The sequence below is a fragment of the Salvelinus fontinalis genome, chromosome 2 (assembly GCF_029448725.1).
Source record: "Salvelinus fontinalis isolate EN_2023a chromosome 2, ASM2944872v1, whole genome shotgun sequence".
Lineage (NCBI taxonomy): Eukaryota > Metazoa > Chordata > Actinopteri > Salmoniformes > Salmonidae > Salvelinus > Salvelinus fontinalis.
The window spans coordinates 5,986,698-6,003,216 of NC_074666.1; the positions used below are offsets into that span (position 1 = coordinate 5,986,698).

Genomic DNA, 16,519 nt, shown 5'->3' on the forward strand with positions numbered 1-16,519 from the left:
TCTGGTCCAAAACTACTATAGATACATGTTGTTAGTTCTGGTTGTAATCTGGTCCAAAACTACTATAGATACATGTTGTTAGTTCTGGTTGTAATCTGGTCCAAAACTACTATAGATAAATGCTGTTAGTTCTGGTTGTAATCTGGTCCAAAACTACTATAGATAAATGCTGTTAGTTCTGGTTGTAATCTGGTCCAAAACTACTATAGATAAATGCTGTTAGTTCTGGTTGTAATCTGGTCCAAAACTACTATAGATAAATGCTGTTAGTTCTGGTTGTAATCTGGTCCAAAACTACTATAGATAAATGCTGTTAGTTCTGGTTGTAATCTGGTCCAAAACTACTATAGATACATGTTGTTAGTTCTGGTTGTAATCTGGTCCAAAACTACTATAGATACATGTTGTTAGTTCTGGTTGTAATCTGGTCCAAAACTACTATAGATACATGTTGTTAGTTCTGGTTGTAATCTGGTCCAAAACTACTATAGATACATGTTGTTAGTTCTGGTTGTAATCTGGTCCAAAACTACTATAGATACATGTTGTTAGTTCTGGTTGTAATCTGGTCCAAAACTACTATAGATACATGTTGTTAGTTCTGGTTGTAATCTGGTCCAAAACTACTATAGATACATGTTGTTAGTTCTGGTTGTAATCTGGTCCAAAACTACTATAGATACATGTTGTTAGTTCTGGTTGTAATCTGGTCCAAAACTACTATAGATACATGTTGTTAGTTCTGGTTGTAATCTGGTCCAAAACTACTATAGATACATGTTGTTAGTTCTGGTTGTAATCTGGTCCAAAACTACTATAGATACATGTTGTTAGTTCTGGTTGTAATCTGGTCCAAAACTACTATAGATAAATGCTGTTAGTTCTGGTTGTAATCTGGTCCAAAACTACTATAGATACATGTTGTTAGTTCTGGTTGTAATCTGGTCCAAAACTACTATAGATACATGTTGTTAGTTCTGGTTGTAATCTGGTCCAAAACTACTATAGATACATGTTGTTAGTTCTGGTTGTAATCTGGTCCAAAACTACTATAGATAAATGCTGTTAGTTCTGGTTGTAATCTGGTCCAAAACTACTATAGATACATGTTGTTAGTTCTGGTTGTAATCTGGTCCAAAACTACTATAGATACATGTTGTTAGTTCTGGTTGTAATCTGGTCCAAAACTACTATAGATACATGTTGTTAGTTCTGGTTGTAATCTGGTCCAAAACTACTATAGATACATGTTGTTAGTTCTGGTTGTAATCTGGTCCAAAACTACTATAGATAAATGCTGTTAGTTCTGGTTGTAATCTGGTCCAAAACTACTATAGATACATGTTGTTAGTTCTGGTTGTAATCTGGTCCAAAACTACTATAGATACATGTTGTTAGTTCTGGTTGTAATCTGGTCCAAAACTACTATAGATACATGTTGTTAGTTCTGGTTGTAATCTGGTCCAAAACTACTATAGATACATGTTGTTAGTTCTGGTTGTAATCTGGTCCAAAACTACTATAGATACATGTTGTTAGTTCTGGTTGTAATCTGGTCCAAAACTACTATAGATACATGTTGTTAGTTCTGGTTGTAATCTGGTCCAAAACTACTATAGATACATGTTGTTAGTTCTGGTTGTAATCTGGTCCAAAACTACTATAGATACATGTTGTTAGTTCTGGTTGTAATCTGGTCCAAAACTACTATAGATACATGTTGTTAGTTCTGGTTGTAATCTGGTCCAAAACTACTATAGATACATGTTGTTAGTTCTGGTTGTAATCTGGTCCAAAACTACTATAGATACATGTTGTTAGTTCTGGTTGTAATCTGGTCCAAAACTACTATAGATACATGTTGTTAGTTCTGGTTGTAATCTGGTCCAAAACTACTATAGATACATGTTGTTAGTTCTGGTTGTAATCTGGTCCAAAACTACTATAGATACATGTTGTTAGTTCTGGTTGTAATCTGGTCCAAAACTACTATAGATACATGTTGTTAGTTCTGGTTGTAATCTGGTCCAAAACTACTATAGATACATGTTGTTAGTTCTGGTTGTAATCTGGTCCAAAACTACTATAGATACATGTTGTTAGTTCTGGTTGTAATCTGGTCCAAAACTACTATAGATACATGTTGTTAGTTCTGGTTGTAATCTGGTCCAAAACTACTATAGATAAATGCTGTTAGTTCTGGTTGTAATCTGGTCCAAAACTACTATAGATAAATGCTGTTAGTTCTGGTTGTAATCTGGTCCAAAACTACTATAGATAAATGCTGTTAGTTCTGGTTGTAATCTGGTCCAAAACTACTATAGATACATGTTGTTAGTTCTGGTTGTAATCTGGTCCAAAACTACTATAGATAAATGTTGTTAGTTCTGGTTGTAATCTGGTCCAAAACTACTATAGATAAATGCTGTTAGTTCTGGTTGTAATCTGGTCTAAAACTACTATAGATAAATGTTGTTAGTTCTGGTTGTAATCTGGTCCAAAACTACTATAGATAAATGCTGTTAGTTCTGGTTGTAATCTGGTCCAAAACTACTATAGATAAATGCTGTTAGTTCTGGTTGTAATCTGGTCCAAAACTACTATAGATAAATGTTGTTAGTTCTGGTTGTAATCTGGTCCAAAACTACTATAGATAAATGTTGTTAGTTCTGGTTGTAATCTGGTCCAAAACTACTATAGATACATGTTGTTAGTTCTGGTTGTAATCTGGTCCAAAACTACTATAGATACATGTTGTTAGTTCTGGTTGTAATCTGGTCCAAAACTACTATAGATACATGTTGTTAGTTCTGGTTGTAATCTGGTCCAAAACTACTATAGATACATGTTGTTAGTTCTGGTTGTAATCTGGTCCAAAACTACTATAGATACATGTTGTTAGTTCTGGTTGTAATCTGGTCCAAAACTACTATAGATACATGTTGTTAGTTCTGGTTGTAATCTGGTCCAAAACTACTATAGATACATGTTGTTAGTTCTGGTTGTAATCTGGTCCAAAACTACTATAGATACATGTTGTTAGTTCTGGTTGTAATCTGGTCCAAAACTACTATAGATACATGTTGTTAGTTCTGGTTGTAATCTGGTCCAAAACTACTATAGATACATGTTGTTAGTTCTGGTTGTAATCTGGTCCAAAACTACTATAGATAAATGCTGTTAGTTCTGGTTGTAATCTGGTCCAAAACTACTATAGATAAATGCTGTTAGTTCTGGTTGTAATCTGGTCCAAAACTACTATAGATAAATGCTGTTAGTTCTGGTTGTAATCTGGTCCAAAACTACTATAGATACATGTTGTTAGTTCTGGTTGTAATCTGGTCCAAAACTACTATAGATAAATGTTGTTAGTTCTGGTTGTAATCTGGTCCAAAACTACTATAGATAAATGCTGTTAGTTCTGGTTGTAATCTGGTCTAAAACTACTATAGATAAATGTTGTTAGTTCTGGTTGTAATCTGGTCCAAAACTACTATAGATAAATGCTGTTAGTTCTGGTTGTAATCTGGTCCAAAACTACTATAGATAAATGCTGTTAGTTCTGGTTGTAATCTGGTCCAAAACTACTATAGATAAATGCTGTTAGTTCTGGTTGTAATCTGGTCCAAAACTACTATAGATAAATGTTGTTAGTTCTGGTTGTAATCTGGTCCAAAACTACTATAGATAAATGTTGTTAGTTCTGGTTGTAATCTGGTCCAAAACTACTATAGATACATGTTGTTAGTTCTGGTTGTAATCTGGTCCAAAACTACTATAGATAAATGTTGTTAGTTCTGGTTGTAATCTGGTCCAAAACTACTATAGATAAATGCTGTTAGTTCTGGTTGTAATCTGGTCCAAAACTACTATAGATACATGTTGTTAGTTCTGGTTGTAATCTGGTCCAAAACTACTATAGATACATGTTGTTAGTTCTGGTTGTAATCTGGTCCAAAACTACTATAGATAAATGTTGTTAGTTCTGGTTGTAATCTGGTCCAAAACTACTATAGATACATGTTGTTAGTTCTGGTTGTAATCTGGTCCAAAACTACTATAGATAAATGCTGTTAGTTCTGGTTGTAATCTGGTCCAAAACTACTATAGATACATGTTGTTAGTTCTGGTTGTAATCTGGTCCAAAACTACTATAGATAAATGTTGTTAGTTCTGGTTGTAATCTGGTCCAAAACTACTATAGATACATGTTGTTAGTTCTGGTTGTAATCTGGTCCAAAACTACTATAGATACATGTTGTTAGTTCTGGTTGTAATCTGGTCCAAAACTACTATAGATAAATGTTGTTAGTTCTGGTTGTAATCTGGTCCAAAACTACTATAGATACATGTTGTTAGTTCTGGTTGTAATCTGGTCCAAAACTACTATAGATACATGTTGTTAGTTCTGGTTGTAATCTGGTCCAAAACTACTATAGATAAATGTTGTTAGTTCTGGTTGTAATCTGGTCCAAAACTACTATAGATACATGTTGTTAGTTCTGGTTGTAATCTGGTCCAAAACTACTATAGATAAATGCTGTTAGTTCTGGTTGTAATCTGGTCTAAAACTACTATAGATACATGTTGTTAGTTCTGGTTGTAATCTGGTCCAAAACTACTATAGATACATGTTGTTAGTTCTGGTTGTAATCTGGTCCAAAACTACTATAGATACATGTTGTTAGTTCTGGTTGTAATCTGGTCCAAAACTACTATAGATACATGTTGTTAGTTCTGGTTGTAATCTGGTCCAAAACTACTATAGATACATGTTGTTAGTTCTGGTTGTAATCTGGTCTAAAACTACTATAGATAAATGCTGTTAGTTCTGGTTCAAAACTAGATGCAAATCACTTATACCTTCCTCAATTTGTAGTGTAATTCTTAATCTCCAACTGGGTGGAGGGAATTAGTGAAACTCTAAGAACATCAAATAATTTCAGTATGACAAGGCCTAGTTTCCCCCAACCCAGAGGACCAGCCAAGCTAGCCTTCTTAAACCAGACTGAAATCTGTGGCTCACCACTGTTTCAGTTTAAACACAGCTTAAGTCAGTTTGGATTCCAGGCTACTAGGCAGCCAATGTCCAAATGAAAGCAATGCTTTATGTTTGCGTTCTGGGGGCAGAACGGACTCCGTGGAGATATCAAACGGAACACTGGAACAATGGAGCTTTGTGTAAGGCTGGCCATTTTACCAGGCTAAACTGCTGTTTACTTACTTCTTGTGTTTTCAAGCGAACAGAGAGGGGGAGATGCACTGGCAGCATACCAATCCTTGGTTCAGTTACTATTGGAAATCTTTCAAATACTTTAAGCATTTGCTCTAGTCTAGTTTACCATGGAGTGCTAGATGTTTGCGATTTTGCTGTTTTGGACATTTCTATTGGTCCATTTAAGCCAGGCAAGCTCAATCAAGCACAGACAAAGCTTTTAAATAATTGAGCATATTATTTGAACCCAGTTCTGCAGCATACTGAGATCATTCATAACCCACTGACAGCAGGGGACATCACAGACAGGCAGCACAACTGACCCAGCCCTCAGTCTAATCATAACCCACTGACAGCAGGGGACATCACAGACAGGCAGCACAACTGACCCAGCCCTCAGTCTAATCATAACCCACTGACAGCAGGGGACATCACAGACAGGCAGCACAACTGACCCAGCCCTCAGTCTAATCATAACCCACTGACAGCAGGGGACATCACAGACAGGCAGCACAACTGACCCAGCTCTGTCTAATCATAACCCACTGACAGCAGGGGACATCACAGACAGGCAGCACAACTGACCCAGCCCTCAGTCTAATCATAACCCACTGACAGCAGGGGACATCACAGACAGGCAGCACAACTGACCCAGCTCTGTCTAATCATAACCCACTGACAGCAGGGGACATCACAGACAGGCAGCACAATTGACTCAGCCCTCAGTCTAATCATAACACACTAACGCTATGCTAGACAAACACAACACGTTTGTGTATTTTTGTGTTGTATTTGTTTAGGGATTGATGTTGTCTTGGCATAGAATGCAGCACATTCATGTATTTCATCCTCCCACTGGTCCCTTTGTCTGTCTGTTGGTTTAATGATTGATATATTGCATTGTTTGTTTAGAAAATGCTTCTATTGAAGACAGTTGCTCTACTCGGTATATCAGTGAATCACTGCAGCTATTCAGGCTAAAGGGCATAACAGCATTATAATCCAGCTGGGATTTGATCAGACAAACCCTCTCATCTAATGGCGTGGTAGGTAGCCTGGTGGTTAGAGCTTTGGACTAGTAACCGAAACGTTGCAAGATCGAATCCCCGAGCTGACAAGTTAAAAATCTGTCATTCTGCCCCTGAACAAGACAGTTAACCCCCTGTTCCTAGGCCGACATCGAAAATAAGATTTTTTTCTTAACTGACTTGCCTAGTTAAATAGAGATAAAATAAATAATGTCCATGGATATTAATAACTGTTAGGCCAAAGAGCTTTTAGACTGAAGGTCAAATGTAACAGTTTTTTAGAATCATAAACAATCTCATCATAAACAATGTTTTTAGCAGCTAATGGCAATCTCTAATAAATACAAATTCTACCTTAAATCTCATCTGGAAGAGAGGCCTGTTTTGTATCCAATTTACACCAGTGGGTTCAATAAATCAAATTTGACTTCACTTCACCTCCTTCCCGTATCCCTAGGTGACAACATCCTGGCGGTACTGAAGCACCTGGCGATGTCTGAGGAGCTGGCAGACTCGTCCGAGTATCGTCATGGCAACATGGTGTTCTTCGACCTGCTTGGCATTGTGGTGGTGGCGTACCCGGCCCACGTTGGTACCATCATCAACTACATGACTGCCATGGCAACATTCCTCTACCTATTTAAGAAGTGCTCCCATCCCAGTAATGTGGGTAAGTGGCATCATGAGCATAGATTGCGACCTGACCCAGATTTGTGTGAAGGCGGGGAGTATTGTCAAATGTTGTTATGAACAAATGCAGCGAAGAGTACAGTAAATGTAAAAGGCACACAAAATCAACGGTGTAATGTTGGGATTCAGTCTTGTCAGGTGTCCTCTACTTTGGTCTAATCATTTTCCCATAATCTCCAAACTGTTACCTTTTTTAATTGCTACCATGGTTATGCGTTTTCATATTTCTTCTGTAAGAAACCTTTCTATTTAGCCCTATCCATATAGGCCAATCCCCACGACTGTAAAGGGTTTATGTGTTTGAGCAGAGCAGGTTAGTTTGGTAATGTGGGGGACCTTTATTGGTTGTTTCCCTCTAAAGTGTGTTAAAGGATGAATGACTATCTGTGTACAGCAGAGTTGGGGTAAATTCCATTTCAGTTCAGGAAGTAAACTGAAATTCTAATGTACATTTTCTTCAATGGCTTTCTCTGGGGGAAAATATAATTTCAGTTGACTTCCTGAATTGACCCCATCCCTGACTAGCTGTGTACTGTATCTCCCTCTCTCTTTTCCAGGAGGTCGTTACATAAAGGAGCTGGCCTATGCCACGGCGGTGGTCATCCTCAGCTGGTTGGTCACTCTGCTGACAGTGCTCATCATAGCCTTGGTAGTGTCGCTGACAGGACGATCCATGTTCTGGTATTAACACTTGAAACACACATTTTCTTCAGGAAGTGTACATTTTGTAGTTTATTTAGACAACATTTATTTGACCATTTAGACATAAATAACAAATGTCCAGAGTATAACAAGAGAAGATGTATGGAAGTAGATGTATCCAATCACTCTTTTTTCTGTGTGTTTATATTGGATTGCCCCAACCACACACTTTAGAGGACAACTTTATTATTTTAACAATATAGAATATTGTCATTACTTATAGAAGTATAAGTCATATCATTTTGCATAAATATAGTTTTCTTTCTCCGTTGTCCTCTAGGTACAACGACTTCTATACATGCATCTTTATGTACGGTTCTGCTGCCACTGGGACGATGGTCCTGATCCACACACTGGCCAAGAACCTCTACTACGGAGTGAGCTGTGTGTGTGTGTGTTTGTGTGTGTTTGTGGTGCATGGGTCAGTTGTTTGTTCACTCGCACTCGCTCACAATTGCTAATAACCCATCCACAACCACCCGACTATATGTAATAATGTGACAATCTGAGGCCCACACCCAACCCTCTAGCTGTAGGCTACTCCGAGACTGCAGAACCATTTTTCTGAAAGGGGGTGCAGGATTTCTTTTGTTGTTGCCTGATTTAGATATGTTTCTGCTTATAATTTCCAACATTTTGGTAGAATATTTGTTAGTCAACTTGTCTATAATTAGATACATGAAGCTTCTCTTCTGTCATACAGTGCATTCGGGAAAGTATTCAGACCGCTTCCCTTTTTCCACATTTTAAGATGCTACAGCCTTATTCCACAGTTGACAGTGCACGTCAGAGCAAAAACCAAGCCATGAGGTCGAAGGAATTGTCCGTAGAGCTCCGAGACAGGATTGTGTCGAGGCACAGATCTGGAGAAGGGTACCAAGAACACAGTGGCCTCCATCATTCTTAAATGGAAGAAGTTTGGAACCAGCAGGACTCTTCCTAGAGCTGGCCGCCTGGCCAAACTGAGAAATCGTGGGAGAAGGGCTTTGGTCAGGGAGGTGACCAAGAACCCGATGGTCACTCTGACAGAGCTCCAGAGTTCCTCTGTGGAGATGGGAGAACCTTCCAGAAGAACAACCATCTCTGCAGCAATCTAAATGGACTGAGTTTTCTCTGTCATTTTTGCTTCTTTCTCAGAGCAAATACGTTTAGGGATCGGGGAGGAAATGCAATAGCAAAAAAAAAAAAAAAAAAAAGGAATGATTTTCTTTACCAAGTTTCTGAAGGACATCAGTTTGACCGGTTGTACGGAAATAGAAATCTGTGTAAAAGTGCCAACATGTTTCTGATAAGATTTAAGTTCTGCTTGGATACATATTTAATGTGGTTGAAATACTATCAGCTTTTATGATGCTGATAAATATAGCACCTCTACAGATGGTATCTAACTGCACATTCACATTCTCTCAAGATACTGAAATAAATCATATTTCTCTACTTCTGTTTCTGAGTAAAAATGTAGCCTACATTTGGTGTATAATTTTACTGCAAGAAATGTTTCATTCTGCAGGAGTTAATGTTAAGGCTCTGTGAGCGGTTATAGACTTACAGTCAGTGTCCAGATTTCAGTGTCCATTTTACTCATCTGAACAGTAGGCTACAGTTCCCTTGACGTGCCATAGGCCTATTTTAATTCCGATCTTGTGACTGTTGAATGTGTATAGCGCCTCACAATCACCACACAACACTGTCATCATCCTCTTTTACCACTTAACCAAATCTTTCCCAAACATGACTTTCTGGTCCTCCCTTCTCTTTATTTTCAACTCTACATTTCACAGCTTTTCTCTTATTGAAGTAAACTCCGACATGGTCCTTTTTGCCTTCGTGGATCGACGTTAACCTTTTCTGCCCGTTCCCAGTCGTGTGGCCTATTTGGTGGTAGTACAGTTAGGCCCAAAAGCTTTTGCACTAGTACCAGATAGCCTAAAATAATTAAAGAAAAACCTCAGTGTAGCCCATAGATGCAGTTGACCGGGAAGTTCATGAGCAGATGAGCTCCTGAATCTTTCAGAATTATTCTACAAAAAGATAGATTTAGAGTTGGATAAAGTTTAGATTTTTTTTTTTTTTACAAGGACATATACATGATACTACCCTCCACAACCTAAACTTAATTCCAAACTCCAAACCCCCATCCTAACCTTTAATTCCAAATCCAAACTCCAAACCCACATCCTAACCTTTAATTCCAAATCCAAACTCCAAACCCACAGCCTCGTTTTGGACAAAATTCTCACTGCTAATATTTCTTACTGCTATCCAGCAAACTTTCTGATAACCCAACAACCAGCGATGGAAGCACAAAAGAAACCCGAAAAATATAATCCAACCTGGAACTGAGTAAGTAATGTTCCGTCTGTAGCTACTTCTAAAGCCTAGAAGGAAAATAACATTACAATAATCTCTATATATTTGACTTCATAAGGACTGAATGCTAAGTTAAGGCTACCAAGCTTGATAGGAAAGAACAGATCTGTCTGCAACTTCAATTTCCACTGAGGTGTGAAGTGAGAGGTAGTGAAAGCCCTTCAGCCCAACTATGGCAGCAGAGTTCCTCCCCCAACCAAATTTTTTTCCCCTGCTCCATGCCTTCCCCCTTTGCAGAGGTCACCACAGTACAGTATCCCTTGGATATAAAAAATGAGAGAGTACAAAGAGAAGCTCCTCATGGACAATCCAGAGACACTTTTTACTGACTGCTACAAAAATAGGAAAGAAAACAACTTAATCTTCCACACAGACCATCCCTGGGCATTGCACACTGCTATAAGAGCACAGCAGCCTCCTTCAATAGAGGGTATGAAGATGGAAGATCAGAATACTGGAAAACAAGGACCCTGAGACAACCTATTCAATCTGTACAACAATGGAACAGTGGCGGTGGGCAACTTCAAAACTCTTTCAGCAGGACTTCCACAGAATCAAAGAGAGAGCACGGCAGGAGAAGCTCTCTCTTGATGACGACTACCCCACTCCAAGCTAGTCTGATCACACCTCTTTAAACTGCCCTGCAGACGATGAGAGTCACCCCCATAGTCGAGAGGGATACATTCAGAGATGGTGAGCTAGTCCACACACGCCAGACAGCACAGAACCACAAAACAGACCAGCACAACCACACACCCCTCCCCCAGCAGGACCTGAAGGGCTGAAGGTAGAGCTGGCTGCACTCCGGTCTGAGGTGAGAGAACTTGAGGAAAGAGAGGAACACACAGCCCAGCTAACAGCACTGCAGGAAGAGGTGAGAACTGAGATGCGATAATGAACAACTCATGAGAGCTGCCCCCCCCCCCCCCCAGGGAAGTCAACAGAACAGCCCACTTCAGACCCCAACCACAACCTTAACACCACAGCAGGACAGACAAGGCAGGATCCACCAACCCAGCAGACTCCCCCCTCCTGGCACCCTCAACTGCAGCCCATATACCTCACAAAGGAGCAACAGACACCCCTCCCAGACCAGTGAGATACCCTCCCAGAACTGCAAGACCCCCCCCCCACCATCAGCCACATTCCCCCCTAAAATAAAACTAGCCACACCCTCCACCCTCTAAATGAAATTGTTCCATGAAAATGTGCATATGAAACTATAGCTGGCATGCAGATCGGTAGAAATGGTAAGATAAATTGGCATTCCACATGAGAAAGGTTGCTGACTCCTCGTGTAGCCTTTTACCGGCTACTTCAGGAGAGTAATGGCAGAATCTGTGAAAGCCAACAGGAGGAAGATGGTCGGGTTAAAGTTGTTTTCTTCCTTTAGATCTCTGACTCCCTCTTGAGTCCTTTGTGTGTTATTTCATCAAACAGTGAGCTTAAAGCATCAGACAATCTTAATGCATACCGTGCATTCGGAAAGTATTCAGACCCCTTGACTTTTTCCACATTTTGTTACATTACAGACTTATTCTAAAATGGGCAAGTAGTTTTTTTTCTTCTCACCAATCTACCCACAATACCCCATAATGACAAAGCAAAACCAGTTTTTTTTAAAAATTTTAGCACAGAAATACCTTATTTACATAAGTATTCAGAACCTTCGCTATGAGACTCGAAATTGAGCTCAGGTGCTTTGATTTCATTAAAACACGTAGGGTGTGCCTATGTATGGAAAAATACAAGTTAAAAAAATTCTACCAATCAATTAGTCGAAACAACAGATTACTTTCTGTCAACCAATATTAATTATTTTGTCGGGGACGGCCCTACTCGATACTGCAGCGATTTTTATCACAATGTGAAGCCTTGCCTGTTAGAAAAGTCAAACTCACCTCGTCATATGACTGAAAAAGTTCTACCACCCAGACCAGACGCTTTGAAAAGCTTTTATTCTGAAATTCAGTTCAGCCCTGCAGGTTTAAAACAGCATGTGTATGTTGTGCTTTCAACAGACTTGTGTCAATAGTGCTATAGTCTTATGCCCAGCCTAGCCACATTTATACAGACTCAGCTTCTGTTATTGACCTCTCTGTTCTGTCTGTAACCACGTTGGGTTATTTTGGTATTGTCCTGGGTGCATTTGTTCCACGGGTGTGGACAATATCTATATTTTAATATGCACACTGGCATACTATACCACTTGGAATGAAGCAATGTATTGGGCATGTATTGTCAGTTCTATATTAGCCTGCATATTGGGATGTAGCCAATGGTTTATGCCAGTGCTCTATGGTAGGTAGTGGTGCTGTAGCAGGCTAGCCTTTGCTTCCTACAGAGACACTGAGTGGCAGAGCTCCAGGCCTGGACACAGACACTGAGTGGCAGAGCTCCAGGCCTGGACACAGACACTGAGTGGCAGAGCTCCAGGCCTGGACACAGACACTGAGTGGCAGAGCTCCAGGCCTGGACACAGACACTGAGTGGCAGAGCTCCAGGCCTGGACACAGACACTGAGTGGCAGAGCTCCAGGCCTGGACACTGAGACACTGAGTGGCAGAGCTCCAGGCCTGGACACTGAGACACTGAGTGGCAGAGCTCCAGACCTGGACACTGAGACACTGAGTGGCAGAGCTCCAGACCTGGACACTGAGACACTGAGTGGCAGAGCTCCAGACCTGGACACTGAGACACTGGGTGGCAGAGCTCCAGGCCTGGACACTGAGACACTGAGTGGCAGAGCTCCAGGCCTGGACACTGAGACACTGAGTGGCAGAGCTCCAGGCCTGGACACAGACACTGAGTGGCAGAGCTCCAGGCCTGGACACAGACACTGAGTGGCAGAGCTCCAGGCCTGGACACAGACACTGAGTGGCAGAGCTCCAGGCCTGGACACAGACACTGAGTGGCAGAGCTCCAGGCCTGGACACTGAGACACTGAGTGGCAGAGCTCCAGGCCTGGACACTGAGACACTGAGTGGCAGAGCTCCAGGCCTGGACACTGAGACACTGAGTGGCAGAGCTCCAGGCCTGGACACTGAGACACTGAGTGGCAGAGCTCCAGACCTGGACACTGAGACACTGAGTGGCAGAGCTCCAGGCCTGGACACTGAGACACTGAGTGGCAGAGCTCCAGGCCTGGACACTGAGACACTGAGTGGCAGAGCTCCAGGCCTGGACACTGAGTGGCAGAGCTCCAGGCCTGGACACTGAGTGGCAGAGCTCCAGGCCTGGACACTGAGTGGCAGAGCTCCAGGCCTGGACACTGAGTGGCAGAGCTCCAGGCCTGGACACTGAGACTGAGTGGCAGAGCTCCAGGCTTGGACACTGAGACACTGAGTGGCAGAGCTCCAGGCCTGGACACTGAGACACTGAGTGGCAGAGCTCCAGGCCTGGACACTGAGACACTGAGTGGCAGAGCTCCAGGCCTGGACACTGAGACACTGAGTGGCAGAGCTCCAGGCCTGGACACTGAGACACTGAGTGGCAGAGCTCCAGGCCTGGACACTGAGACACTGAGTGGCAGAGCTCCAGGCCTGGACACTGAGACACTGAGTGGCAGAGCTCCAGGCCTGGACACTGAGACACTGAGTGGCAGAGCTCCAGGCCTGGACACTGAGACACTGAGTGGCAGAGCTCCAGGCCTGGACACTGAGACACTGAGTGGCAGAGCTCCAGGCCTGGACACTGAGACACTGAGTGGCAGAGCTCCAGGCCTGGACACTGAGACACTGAGTGGCAGAGCTCCAGGCCTGGACACTGAGACACTGAGTGGCAGAGCTCCAGGCCTGGACACTGAGACACTGAGTGGCAGAGCTCCAGGCCTGGACACTGAGACACTGAGTGGCAGAGCTCCAGGCCTGGACACTGAGACACTGAGTGGCAGAGCTCCAGGCCTGGACACTGAGACACTGAGTGGCAGAGCTCCAGGCCTGGACACTGAGACACTGAGTGGCAGAGCTCCAGGCCTGGACACTGAGACACTGAGTGGCAGAGCTCCAGGCCTGGACACTGAGACACTGAGTGGCAGAGCTCCAGGCCTGGACACTGAGACACTGAGTGGCAGAGCTCCAGGCCTGGACACTGAGACACTGAGTGGCAGAGCTCCAGGCCTGGACACTGAGACACTGAGTGGCAGAGCTCCAGGCCTGGACACTGAGACACTGAGTGGCAGAGCTCCAGGCCTGGACACTGAGACACTGAGTGGCAGAGCTCCAGGCCTGGACACTGAGACACTGAGTGGCAGAGCTCCAGGCCTGGACACTGAGACACTGAGTGGCAGAGCTCCAGGCCTGGACACTGAGACACTGAGTGGCAGAGCTCCAGGCCTGGACACTGAGACACTGAGTGGCAGAGCTCCAGGCCTGGACACTGAGACACTGAGTGGCAGAGCTCCAGGCCTGGACACTGAGACACTGAGTGGCAGAGCTCCAGGCCTGGACACTGAGACACTGAGTGGCAGAGCTCCAGGCCTGGACACTGAGACACTGAGTGGCAGAGCTCCAGGCCTGGACACTGAGACACTGAGTGGCAGAGCTCCAGGCCTGGACACTGAGACACTGAGTGGCAGAGCTCCAGGCCTGGACACTGAGACACTGAGTGGCAGAGCTCCAGGCCTGGACACTGAGACACTGAGTGGCAGAGCTCCAGGCCTGGACACTGAGACACTGAGTGGCAGAGCTCCAGGCCTGGACACTGAGACACTGAGTGGCAGAGCTCCAGGCCTGGACACTGAGACACTGAGTGGCAGAGCTCCAGGCCTGGACACTGAGACACTGAGTGGCAGAGCTCCAGGCCTGGACACTGAGACACTGAGTGGCAGAGCTCCAGGGCTGGACACTGAGACACTGAGTGGCGCCAGTCTCCACTGTTATGGTTGTAGTTGAAGGCAGTAGTTCATACTTCACTACAGTGCCAGGGTAAACGTACAGAGGATATTATTAAGAGGTAGATTAAACAACATTCTCCTCCTGGCAACATGACCAGAGTCAGAATTATGTGTGATTCAGGCACAGTACTGGCGATAATAGAGTGGTTTGAAACTCTGTGAATTAGACCTTTGTTGGAGAGAGAGAGAGAGAGACGAGAGCGGGTGGAGTGAGAGCGGGGCGGTGGGACAGAGAGAGACTGAGCGAGAGAAACAGAGAAGTAGAGGGAGAGAAACTGAGAGAAGTAGAGGGAGAGCGAAAGGGAGAATCCTGGCCATTCGCCTGTGGGATGTCAGGGTGGGTCTATCTGGGCTAAAGTTCAGACTCTCCATGGTTCTCACATGGTTTGTGTAAGGCAGCTCAATAAAACATGCATCCAAACAAATCTGACTGATTTTTATGTTGACTATGTAGCCATGAGAGAAAAACATTTTGATAGACCTTGATGTTGATATAACAATTAAATGGATAAGCCTATTTTGGGGTAATGGATGAGAGTCTGTGTCTGCCCTTATTGACTCCTGTCTGTCTGAGTGTTCCTCCTGCATACTGTATCAATACACCAGTGACAGGGATTGTTCCTTGCTGACCTGGTCTGTCTGGTCCTCCTCCTGCAGGGTGTGCGCCGTCTGGAGCTGGGGGAGCTCTACTTTGACGTGAGCCTGCTGCTGTGGTGCGGTGCTCTGGTCTACCTCACAGCTAACGGCCTCTGCTCTGCCTACGTCCCCATGCTGATGGTGGCCTTCCCTCTGACCACCAAGCTGCTCCTCGCCAGGGAGTTTAAACTCAGAGGTGAGGAGAGAATAGATGGATGGATTCAGACATCTTGAGTTTTTCCACATTTTGTTACGTTACAGACATTTTTGAAACTGTATTAAATATGTTTTTCCCCTCATAAATCTACACACAATTCCCCATAATGCAAAAGCAAAAACAGGTTTTTAGACATTTTAGCAAATGTATAATTTTTTAAAAACTGCTACCTTATTTACATAACTATTCCGACCCTTTGCTATGAGACTCAAAATTGAGCTCAGGTGCATCCTGTTTCAATTGATCACCCTTGATGTTTCTAAAACTTGATTAGAGCCCACCTGTGGTAAATTCAATTCATTGGACATGATTTGGAAAGGCACACACCTGTCTAAATAAAAGGTGCCACAGTTGACAGTGCATGTCAGAGCAAAAACCAAGCCATGATGTTGAAGGAATTGTCCGTAGAGCTCCGAGACAGGATTGTGTCGAGGCACAGATCTGGGGAAGGGTAACAAAATATGTCCGCATCATTGAAGGTCCCTAAGAACACAGTGGCCTCCATCATTCTTAAATGGAAGAAGTTTGGAACCACCAAGACTTCCTAGAGCTGGCTGCCCGGCTAAACTGAGCAATCGGGGGAGAAGGACCTTGTTCAGGGAGGTTACCAAGAACCTGATGGTCACTGACAGAGCTTCAGAGTTCCTCTGTGGAGATGGGTGGACCATCCAGAAGGACAACTATCTCTGCGACACTCCACCAATCAGGCCTTTATGGTAGAGTTGTCAGACGGAAGCCACTCTTCAGTAAAAGGCACATGATTGCAG

The 16,519-nt window shown here is 43.2% G+C and overlaps 1 protein-coding gene across 1 annotated transcript in view; it reads left to right on the top strand.

Moving 5' to 3' along the window:
* LOC129810810 (endoplasmic reticulum metallopeptidase 1-like) overlaps window positions 1–16,519 on the top strand; it is a 74,566-nt gene that overhangs the window by 26,211 nt on the left and 31,836 nt on the right. Inside the window, exons 7-10 of the mRNA XM_055861721.1 lie at window positions 6,701–6,913; window positions 7,491–7,614; window positions 7,916–8,012; window positions 15,557–15,731. Of these exons, the coding sequence (XP_055717696.1) occupies window positions 6,701–6,913; window positions 7,491–7,614; window positions 7,916–8,012; window positions 15,557–15,731 (609 nt within the window). The remainder of the gene's footprint in view (window positions 1–6,700; window positions 6,914–7,490; window positions 7,615–7,915; window positions 8,013–15,556; window positions 15,732–16,519) is intronic.